Source organism: Mytilus trossulus, chromosome 2, assembly GCF_036588685.1.
Source record: "Mytilus trossulus isolate FHL-02 chromosome 2, PNRI_Mtr1.1.1.hap1, whole genome shotgun sequence".
Classification (NCBI taxonomy): domain Eukaryota; kingdom Metazoa; phylum Mollusca; class Bivalvia; order Mytilida; family Mytilidae; genus Mytilus; species Mytilus trossulus.
Genome location: NC_086374.1, coordinates 51,385,066 through 51,397,428, shown reverse-complemented (window position 1 = coordinate 51,397,428; position 12,363 = coordinate 51,385,066). Strand labels below are relative to the sequence as shown.

Here is a 12,363-nt window from a genome sequence, read left to right as displayed (position 1 = left end):
CAATCAAACATGGTATAATATGCTTTCTTTCATTTAATGTTGGAGTTTGCATGTAATGTCTGTGCTGCCTTTATAAAAGCTGTGTTGTTTTATGTTGAAGTAAAAAAAATTGAACTCCAGAGAATTGTCTAATTGCCGATTGAAAGCTTAGATTCATCAAATGATGTAAAACAACTGTCATATTCCTGACTAGGTGCTGTTATTTCCAATGTAGAAAATGGTGCTTTACAACTGGTTTTATAGCTTGCTAAACCTTTCATTTGTATGACAGTCATATAGAATATGTTTATCCATTAATTGTCCATGAACTGGTCTCCCTTCTTCTAATATAAACAATGTTTTACATGCTACTGGGTATCATTTATATGTTATAAACACTTACACATTTGAGAACTTGTACAACAAAATTTGTAAATTATGAAAGATTGTTTGTCATTAAAATTGTTTATAGCCTGTATTACCTGTTGCTGTGGTTGGTGTTAGAGTTGTAGATACTGACTGGTCTGTGGTTGCCTCCCATTTAAACAGAAAACCGTTACCAAAGCTAGCAAAGTCTGTCAAAAACCTAACTCTCAGCTGATTGGTGGTGGTTAAAAAAGGAGCAGGAAGAGTTGATCCACAATAACTTAATAATACAGGACTGTCAGCTTGATCCCCATCTCTGAACTGAAGAGATAAAATTGCATTTAAAGACTTTCATGGAATGACCTAAATATTTCATACTTAATATTTGTTTTACAATTTATAATACAGTTGATGAATATTGAAACCAGGATAGCTATTTACAGCATTTTTGGTGAGTAACAGACAACCCTTTCTGTTAGAAGAATAGATCCCTTAAGGAGGCTCGCGGGTATAAAATTTTCAGAAAAAAATTAAACATTTAATTTTCATTACAAATTTTATAAATTACCTTAAGTAGTTGTTACTTTAACATATGGCACAAAAATCATTCCAAAAAATCAATTCGTGTTGGATCCAGCTGACTTTTTAAATATAGATATCATTGAAAAAGCTCGAAATTATCTCCCTTTGGTGCAAAAATGCTATTTTTTGGCATTAAAATTGAAATATCTTTTTTTACTCATCGGTGACCTATATTTTTTAATGTTGTTTTCAAATAAGCTATACATAAACTAAATAATTGTAAAATTTAAGCGATTTCTGTAATTAGGTTCTTTTTTTATTTCGATATTACCTCTTTGTCTCCTATTAGTTCAACAGAAAAAAAGGACATTTACAATAATGTATGTTTCTTTCGAAGGCAGATTGTGAGCGTAAATGATCGGTGACCCCTCTTTTTTATTTCATTTTTCTATTAGGTATAAGATAAAGTTCATTTATAGAAAAAAATAGCGAAATCTTATATTAAATAAAAAAAATGATTTAGACCCGCGAGCCCCCTTAACCATGCAGAGGCAGATCAAGATTTCAAGGGTGCATCATAGTTAAGGTAAAATTACAGCCAAGCTAGAAGGTGAATATTTATTTGACAATATAAAGTACTAGTCAAGCAATGCTAAATTTAAATACTATTGTTGTACATTGTTAAGCAATATTACTCTGGTACTCTGAATCACAGACTGATAACTTGGTATGTCATGTGGAACAAAGCTTCATCTTTGTTCAGCTCAAGAAGTAAGACCAATATAAGGTAAAGGCCAAAAATCAAAAGCAAAAACCAGGTGAGAAAAGCATCTCCAAAACACACAAACCTCAATATAATCGTATGTGCACTGATCATTGGCACCATAACGTTCCATATCTAGCATCAAAAAAGTAATCCTGATTCTGCTCCCAACATCTGTTGAAATTGTCCATACATAATCTGCATTGTTAGGGTATGCATGAGGATATCTAGGGGAGGCAACTTGTCCTGATCTTCCAGACAATGTCCCTCCATATACTGCAAGAAGAGAAATACATTATACATTGTAAGGGGAGGCATGAGGATACCTAGGGGAGGCAGCTAGTCCTGATCTTCCTGACAATTTTCCTTCATATACTACAAGAAAAATACATTCTTTATTACAGATTTTGTTTTCTTCTGAATCTTATTCTCCAAATCCAATTAAGATCTTTCAAATGCATTGTATAGATATTTGAAGCTTGATTTATATATTTAACATACAAATAACATCATACAAAAACTAGGGTTGTCAAGATATTTTCAATTATGTTGCATTGAAACAAAGTAAGAATGCATAGAAAAGATATGAAGTTCCTTTTCCTTCTTATGTTATTTTTTTTTCTTAGTTAATATTTTTGGACTTTAGAATATTTGGATAAGTTGTTCTCCATATATTCAATTGTCAAATAGCTTTATAAATTGGTCAATGTTCAAAGAAATTAAAAAATTTCAACAAAAGTTTGTTGACGGTTGTTCCATAAAATCCAACATGAGAAACAGCAAGAGTACTTCTTAATCTCAACTCTGAGAGGCTGTCAAGTAGTGGAAATAAAAGAATATTCTAACTTTGCAGGTGAATAACCAATTTTGAAGTGCTTTCCCCTAAATCAATGTACCATATGTATAAATAGAACGGTATTTACCTGTACTATACTGAGCAATAAATCCTTGTTCAGTTAGACTATCGTCAGACCTAAATTTTATCCATAATCCATTGACAGCTGTTAAATTAGATGGTGCTTGGTTACCACAGTAACGACCTAGTAACCTGCCATGAACATTTCCTTCTCTAAGCTCTAAATAGTCCATGGCACAAGTTGGTAAATGATCCTCTAAACTGAAGAAACTAAAAAACAAGTTGGAACATTATTTAGATGATACAAATGCCTGTCACCTGCATTACTTACACAAAATTAAAAAAAAGTCATAAAATTTGGAACAGCAAATCATCAAAATTAAAAAATAATACCTTAATTTCTAGATATATTTCCGGAAAATATTCAAAACATTAAAATGGTTTATTTTTTAGTATAGTGAATTACCTGAATGCAATTAAAATATTATTTCCTGGTGGTGCATATATAGTCCATACACACTCTGTGTCCATTGGGTATTCATTAGGATATCCTGGACTGGTAAAACTACCATGTTCTGCTGTGAAGTTGGCACCACAACCTAAAATAGAGAATAGTTAAACATTAGGATATCTTGGACTGGTAAAACTACCATGTTCTGCTGTGAAGTTGGCACCACAACCTAAAATAGAGAATTGTCAAACATTAGGATATCCTGGACTGGTAAAACTACCATGTTCTGCTGTGAAGTTGGCACCACAACCTAAAATAGAAAATAGTTAAACATTAGGATATCCTGGACTGGTAAAACTACCATGTTCTGCTGTGAAGTTGGCACCACAACAAGGGTCCGGAAACGGTCATATTTGCCAGTCATGTCCTAAACTGAAACTATAATGTCCTAAACTTTTAATTGGGATTTAGGTCAAATTTTATTTTTCAACATTAATAATTTCGGTCATTTCGTTGAGATCGACTTTCAAAATCGCCATTTTGAACATATTTTTGTTTTGTTATCGACTTCCTGTAATTAAACTGCCACTCCAATAAAGTGTTATAATCCTGAGGGCCCTCCTAATAACTATATTAATGCCTCAGGGAGCTATTGGCTAATGATTGCTAATCTCTTTACCTGTGTTTTTAATTCACACCTGGCAATTAATCACAAGCTCCAAACTATTATTATAAAGAAAAAAAAATTCCATACGAACTGGCTTCATTATTTAATTACTCAACAGGTCAGACAATTGTCAATTATGATTTAAAATCAAATTAAAACTTGTTTAATTTTGTAGAAAAAAAAATATTGTTTTACTTCTGACACACGTGCTTTGTTTACTATGTAATATGCATGCTTGAAATTCTCTTCCACAGATTTAGACAATTAATCGTAAATTTAAAATAATTTCATCCTAAATAAAGCTAGTGCAACTATTTTAATTAATATTCTTACACTATGAAAGGTAAAATATTAAAAAGCCGATGATTTCCTGTGATTTGGATAAACAAAACTAATCCCGGAAATGAGTCCGGAATTGTTCGTTTTAGTATTGTAGCAGTACATCCGGTTTGAATTTTGACTTCAGAATCGAAAGAAACGTAAGCGATAACTGAGAATATTATCGTTTTGAGTCATTAAAATCATTTTATCTTTAAACTGTTGCCTTCCCTTAATTGCCCTTGATCGATTTTTGGAAAATGGTAGGACAAATCATGAAGTAAATGCGATGCAACAGTGAAACAAGTTTGTTGATGCTAGGAACATGACGATCGAGTATGAGCATACTAATAATGAGTCTCATGCATCTTTTGAAAAGGGGCATCAACTTTTAAGTTGTTTGAAAATGACCGAAATTAGGTGAAAAAATTTCCGGATCCTTGCACCACAACCTAAAATAGAGAATTGTTAAACATTAGTTACCTGGACTGGTAAAAATTACCGTGTTCTGCTGTAAAGTTGGCACCACAACCTAAAATAGAGAATCATTAAACATTAGGATATCCTGGACTGGTAAAACTACCATGTTCTGCTGTGAAGTTGGCACCACAACCTAAAATAGAGAATCGTTAAACATTAGGATATCCTGGACTGGTAAAACTACCATGTTCTGCTGTGAAGTTGGCACCACAACCTAAAATAGAGAATCGTTAAACATTAGGATATCCTGGACTGGTAAAACTACCGTGTTCTGCTGTAAAGTTGGCACCACAACCTAAAATAGAGAATTGTTAAACATTAGGATATCCTGGACTGGTAAAACTACCGTGTTCTGCTGTGAAGTTGGCACCACAACCTAAAACAGAGAATAGTTAAACATTAGGATATCCTGGACTAGTAAATCTACCGTGTTCTGATGTTAAAGTTTGCACCACAACCTAAAATAGAGAATCATTAAACATTAGGATATCCTGGACTAGTAAATCTACCGTGTTCTGATGTAAAGTTTGCACCACAACCTAAAATAGAGAATCATTAAACATTAGGATATCCTGGACTAGTAAAACTACCATGTTCTGCTGTGAAGTTGGCACCACAACCTAAAATAGAGAATAGTTAAACATTAGGATATCCTGAACTAGTAAAACTACCGTGTTCTGATGTAAAGTTGACACCATAACCTAAAACAGAGAATAGTTAAACATTAGGATATCCTGGACTAGTAAAACTACCATGTTCTGCTGTGAAGTTGACACCATAACCTAAAACAGAGAATAGTTAAACATTAGGATATCCTGGACTAGTAAAACTACCATGTTCTGCTGTGAAGTTGACACCATAACCTAAAACAGAGAATAGTTAAACATTAGGATATCCTGGACTAGTAAAACTACCTTGTTCTGATGTAAAGTTGACACCATAACCTAAAACAGAGAATAGTTAAACATTAGGATATCCTGGACTAGTAAAACTACCTTGTTCTGATGTAAAGTTGACACCATAACCTAAAACAGAGAATAGTAAAACATTAGGATATCCTGGACTAGTAAAACTACCATGTTCTGCTGTGAAGTTGGCACCACAACCTAAAATAGAGAATAGTTAAACATTAGGATATCCTGAACTAGTAAAACTACCTTGTTCTGATGTAAAGTTGACACCATAACCTAAAACAGAGAATAGTTAAACATTAGGATATCCTGGACTAGTAAAACTACCATGTTCTGCTGTGAAGTTGACACCATAACCTAAAACAGAGAATAGTTAAACATTAGGATATCCTGGACTAGTAAAACTACCATGTTCTGCTGTGAAGTTGACACCATAACCTAAAACAGAGAATAGTTAAACATTAGGATATCCTGGACTAGTAAAACTACCATGTTCTGCTGTGAAGTTGGCACCACAACCTAAAACAGAGAATAGTTAAACATTAGGATATCCTGGACTGGTAAAACTACCGTGTTCTGATGTAAAGTTGACACCACAACCTAAAACAGAGAATAGTTAAACATTAGGATATCCTGGACTAGTTAAACTACCTTGTTCTGATGTAAAGTTGACACCACAACCTAAAACAGAGAATTGTTAAACTGATTATACTATAGCTATCTATACTTAGAAAGGTTAACTCTGAGACATTTTCGTCTTAAACAATACACCTTATTGTTATTGGGAAAATCTGTGACAGTAAAATTTTTGATGTAAAAAAACAATCCCTTTTCCATTGTAAATTTCAGTAAATTTCTGTTGTGACGTAAAATATTTATGGAACCTCTGTGATATCCAGAAAGGGCAGACAAATTGCAATAAAGTGTATTAGATGCAAAAAAATGCTTGTTCTGTGTTGATTTTACTTACAGCTCTTGCATTTTCTGATTATGTGCATTCCTAAACACCTAGGTACATATAAACATTTTATTTAACACTGTAAATTAAAGAACCTTTGTGGGCGCGCTCACATACCACTCCCCAACATTGTCACTGGACAAATCAAATAACTCTAAGAAAAAAAAAATTGAATTATAATTTCCTGTTGATATGCACATCTACATAGCTTGTCCTTATTATCAAAAAGTTTCATGAAATTCTGTTCCTTTTTGAATTTTCCTCGGAGTTCAGTATTTTTGTGCTTTTACTTTTTTGTGAGGTTTCAGAGGACTTTTTATGACAAACTGTTGCAGTAGTATATTGAGGCAAATAAGTTCAAAGGGGCTTTACTCCTAGAAAAAAAAATAATCATAATTTCCTGGGATATGCACATCTACAAAGTTTAATGAAATTCTGTTGTGCATACTTGCCATGTGACATGATATTCGCGTGTAATACAGGCTTTTTCAACGATTTACATGCGTGGATTTTGTCACATGGCGTGTACACACTTTTCACCACTTTACACGCAATTACATGCTTTTTCGTTCTTTTCTTTTCATTTTTTGGTAGTTAGTGATATCGCTATTCTCTGTATTTTTTTTATTCAGCGATAAATACAGAAAATTTCAAAGTAATTGTTTGGCTGCCATTGTTTGTTTTTCTATATGAACGAACAGCAAAAGGTAAGTAGTTTGTGATTAGTTTTTACGATTTTGTGACTTTCTTTCAAATTCACTTCACTGGAGAAATGCACACAGAAATAGGTCGCTTTCAGAGTCTGTACTGTCGTCTAAACCGCTGATTGTTGAGCCAAAACAATGTGTAAGTACCAAGATTCAAGATTTATAAATCATATTTTGGAGTTCAAGTTTAAATGATCGAGTGACGAATTGTGCATTCTATGTTGCAATGATATAAACAATACACATGAGAGGGGAAATGCAATTTAGCTATTTTGAATAAGCATTCAACATGTTTATTAAATGGAAATCAAGTTTTTCTTTTTCAATTTCAGTTTCAAATTTAGCCAAAAGATTTCCATGGGCCATGGGATGAAAATATCGCAGATCTGTTGGAACAGCTCTCATAGTGCCAGCTATCTTCTGATAAACTTACCAGTTTTGACCAGGCAATAGCAATGGCAGAGATAATAAATGAAATTTTACATTGTCAAAATAACAAAACATTATGACATTCTTCCAAAGCTTGATAAAGCTAATTGGGTTGAGCCAAATATCAATTCTTACTGAGAGAGAGCACTTTCAATTATAAAGAAATTCACACTGAATTCTGATCAGAACTTGACAATGTTACATTTGTGTTGTGTGCTGTTAAAATGTATCAAATAAATTTAACTAAACTTGAAAATGGCAGTTGTTTTCAATATGACTATGTGCCTATATATAGCTAGTGGTGTTGCTTTAAAAGCAACACAACAGACCACTGTAGGATACAATAAAAGTTTACAGAAGAATATATATTGTTCTTTTTTAACAACACTTTTTTATTATGTGAAATAAATAACATTACCACATTCATATTAAAAAGTCTGCATCTACTTCACACGTTTTCACACGCTTTTTGACATGTCATGTCATGTCATGTCATGATTTTTTATTGTCAGAGGTTGGCAAGTATGCTGTTGTGTGGTTTCAAAGCAGTTGTGATAACAAGAACAGGACTGACAGACTGACAGACAGGTCAAAAAAATTATACCCTCCGCAAACTAGTTTGGTGAGGCATAATTAGTAATACTTACTAGACACAGATTTAGTATACAGCGCTCGGAAACCAGACTTTTGAACTGATGCATCTGATGTAAACTGGACTGTCATGGCTGACCCTTGTGACGTGATAGATGCTGGAACAGTGCTGCCACAATATGTTCCTACCACAGTACCGTTCACATCATCTCCATCATAAACTGTTACGTAGTCATGGTTACAGGTATTGTAAAGCTCTAAATCCATGTGAGTAAAGGTCAAGGTGACACGATCATCTGAAAAGGTCACGAAGAAAAACAGTACTTACAGAATCTATTTGAAAATATTTTACACATCATTATTACGATTTGAAATAATGTAAGTACTGATCATTTAATCATACTGGGAATACCAATGTATAATACATAGATAAGGCATTCTATAAGTATTTATTTTATAGCACTTGGTTAGCACTCTTCAATTTTCCAGTCATAAATTTGGAATTTATTAAGAAACTGTGGTTCCACATCCCTCAAACAAAGATGGTCTATTCAAGATTGATTTTACTTTTCTTTTTAGTCAGTTTTGGTCATAAAGCTTTTATGTGTTAAGGTAGTATACATTTTTGCTTTTAATATTGGGTATAAGTTCCTGCTTGAAGTAAATTCCAGTAAAGCATATTGTAAACAGTAAATGTATAAAGTGTAACATTCATTTTATGGTTTAAAAAAATTAAAATCTGTGAACTAACTGGAATGAAGTCCTCTTATGATCCATGTGCAATTGCTCAGCATCCTATAACTATTTGGATAGTTAGGTGAAACAATTTCTCCGTCTTCTTCAGCACTCAATAATCCTCCACATCCTTTAATATAAAAAATGTAGAGATTAAAATAAAATACTGCCATTTAAACACAAAAACAAGCAAATTTATTAGCTAATAGTCCACTTTCTTCCTATAAAGCAAGCTGTGCCATAACTTTCAACAACTAGAGGCTCTCAAGAGCCAGTGTCGCTCACCTTGGTCTATGTGCATATTAAACAATGGACACAGATAAATTCATTACAAAATAGTGTTTTGGTGATGGTGATGTATATGTAGATCTTATTTTACTGAACATTCTTGTTGCTACAATTATATCCACCTATAATGAACTTGGTCCAGTAATTACACATGTACAGTGGAAAATATTTTCTAAAAATTTACAAAAATTTTGAAAAATGTTTAAAATTTACTATAAAGGGCAATAACTCCTTAAGGGGTCAATTGACAATTTTGGTCATGATGATTTATTTGTAGATCTTATTTTACTGAACATTATGGCTCTTTACAGTTTATCTCTATCTATAATAACAAAAACCGGCAAAATTTACTTAAAATTAACAATTCAGGGGCAGCAACCCAACAATGGGACATCCGATTCATCTGAAAATTTCAGGACAGATAGATCTCGACCTGATTAATAATTTAACCCCGTCAGATTTCCTCTAAATGCTTTGGTTTTTGAGTTATAAGCCAAAATGTTCTAATTTTAGACATGGTGGCCATCTTGGTTGGTTGGCCAGATCACCGGACACACATATTTTTTTAAACTAGATACCTCAATGATGATTGTGGCCAAGTTTGTTTTAATTTGGCCCAGTAGTATCAGAAGAGAAGATGTTTTTAAAAGTTAACGATGACGGACGCCGGACAACGACGACGACGGACGCCGGACACAAAGTGATGAGAAAAGCTCACTTGGCTTTGTAGGCCAGGTGAGCTAAAAAGAAGCCCTTTGAGGGATTGAATTTTAAATGTTTGTTTCATAGTTATATTCTGTGAATAGATATAACAGCAGTAAACAATGATTTGTCATTCCTGGAACTGCTGTACATCCGGAGTACCTGAGTTTTGACTGTGTAGCTCAATTGGTTTCTGTGTAGATTTGTGGTTATTGCTGTTTGTTTTATTTTCATCACAGTGTTGACTTGACTTTCTTTAATAATTAACTGTTTATAATTGACATCTTCTATTTTTTAACAGATAAGTATGGGGTATTAACCCTTTCGCTGAAAGTCTTGGTTTACCGGGATTCACGCTTCAGACAGCTAATGATGAGTCCTGTTGTACCGGGATCGGAATACCTCTTTTATATTTCCTGCTAAAAACAGTGTAAACACAAGTTATCTTTCTTTGTTGAATACGGCATGAAAGTGTAAACATGGTGCATTTGTATGTTGAAAATCGTGTCGAAATCAGAGGAAATTTACAGAATTTACGAGAATTTAAAATAATAAAACATTTTTTTTGAAATAATACGGAAGAATTAAAGCCTAACTAGTGCCCTTTTTTGACATAAAATGTCGTTTTATGTACAAAACACTTGGAATAGACACTGTTCAGTGTAAGGAATTTGTACAGCCTCATTAAATTTTTTCAAAATTTTGCCATTTTGGTTTAAAAATTATGATTTTGGGTCAAAGAGCAGAATTTTAAGAATTTCATCTAGATAAAGCAGAAATTTAAATATTTTATAAAGAGAAAAATAAAACCAAAACATGAACAGATGTGAACATGGTGTAAGTGAATGAAAATGATGAAATAAAGACACAAATAACTACAGACAAGTTTTATTGACATTTATTATGAAGATCTCCCACTTGAGTAATAGTAGCCAGGGAAGCCATTGTCTTAGGGTAGATTCTGTCTTGGCAGCTATCAGTGAAAGGGTTAAAAGTGATAGTTCTAAAGAGGCTTGTGAGTTTTAAACTTATGTTACTAAGAAGAATATGTGCACAACATTTTAGTGAAAGCCTGTAATAGTGTATGCACATCTGTATTACAGAGAAAATATATAGAAGAGTTGTATATAGAGGTTTAAATATATATGTTCTGTAAAAATTCTTTGACAACAAATAAGTATCAAATATTGAACCTGTTGAGTAGGTAGCTTTAAATCCTCTGGCAGAAACAGATCCATCTGTTCTCATTCTGACAAACATCTGGTTCCCTGTAGACGTAAATACATTTGGACTGGGAACAGCTGTGCCACAATGCCTAAATATTTCTGTAGAGTTCCTATTTCGTCCATCATATCCCTACAATATAGAACGAGGGAATTCAGCAGTCTATAATATATATAATAAATAGGTTAAATATATAACAAATGGGGTAAAACAATACACTGCAAAATAAGAAATGGAGAAGGAATAAAACACCTAATTCATAGCCCCATATCAGATTCTGACATTTCCAGCATTTTAATATCTATTTTGTCATCAGTTTATATAAAGTGATAGTTATTTCCTGTCCTTGTGCTGAAAATTTGAACACACCTTTAACTGCAAACAAGAATGCACTCATACCTGTCAACTGACCCGTATTATGCGGGTGTGACCCAAGATTTTCACAATTCTGAAGGATCACCCGGGACACCCGCCGGGTCATTGAAATAAACCTGGAATTCCGAAAATGACCCGATTTCACCCATATTTCTAAGCCTTGAGATTGATTTCATAAGTCATATTCCTTTGAAATACCGGCAAATTTGTAATTCTTCCATGAACAAGAAGTTTATCTAGCTATGTAAACTCAAATGAAGTGACCCATTAAGTGCATGTCTTCACTTGACAGCTTTGGTGTCAAACACACTTATAATTAACACCAATTACCTTAGCTTTAGGTCGTAAATAATTGTTTGTTTGGTTTACAAAACATATTTCAACTAGAGAGTTACTTCCCCTTATTTGTCACCATTCAAAATTATTCCTTTTAAATATTTACGTTTTATGGGTGAAAAAGATTAAATCATGAAAATATAAAATTCAAATACATATTTAGAAATAACTTTCCATTATTTTTATACCTTTATACAATTTAAAAAAAAATTGAAAATCATTTTTTACATTTATACTTCTTTTAACTGTATTACTATATTCTATCAAAGTATAATTTCCATTCAACTGGTTGATGGTATTTTTTAAGACTACATAGCCAGTTAGTCTCAAACATTTTAAAATTACATTTGAAAAATAAATTGTATTTGATGATGACAAAAAGTAAAGAACACTAGACTGTGTTACACAAATTCGTAAAAATCTTTAAAAGTGCAATGAAATAATAATTAATAGGATTTAAATGACTTAACAAAGTGAACATGCATTGATGTTGTGGTATCTTTGATATACATTATAAGAAAATGCACCATAAATACTGAAATTCCGCTCAAAAAAGTTTGTACGCTAACGTTATGACCTGAGATTGGATTCTTCAATGAAGGTCGTGACCTGCATTTTCATTGCCACAGGTTGACAGGTATGTGCACTGGTTCTCAGAAGTTTGTACTGGTTTATTAAAAATTCATACAGAGAAAGAGAGAGCTC

The 12,363-nt window shown here is 32.9% G+C and overlaps 1 protein-coding gene across 1 annotated transcript in view; it reads right to left on the bottom strand.

The window, feature by feature from the left end:
• LOC134707527 (cubilin-like) overlaps positions 1–12,363 on the bottom strand; it is a 122,341-nt gene that overhangs the window by 30,784 nt on the left and 79,194 nt on the right. Inside the window, exons 35-41 of the mRNA XM_063567369.1 lie at positions 10,917–11,079; positions 8,750–8,863; positions 8,055–8,294; positions 2,953–3,085; positions 2,554–2,756; positions 1,716–1,906; positions 462–666 (exon numbers count right to left, since the gene is read on the bottom strand). Of these exons, the coding sequence (XP_063423439.1) occupies positions 462–666; positions 1,716–1,906; positions 2,554–2,756; positions 2,953–3,085; positions 8,055–8,294; positions 8,750–8,863; positions 10,917–11,079 (1,249 nt within the window). The remainder of the gene's footprint in view (positions 1–461; positions 667–1,715; positions 1,907–2,553; positions 2,757–2,952; positions 3,086–8,054; positions 8,295–8,749; positions 8,864–10,916; positions 11,080–12,363) is intronic.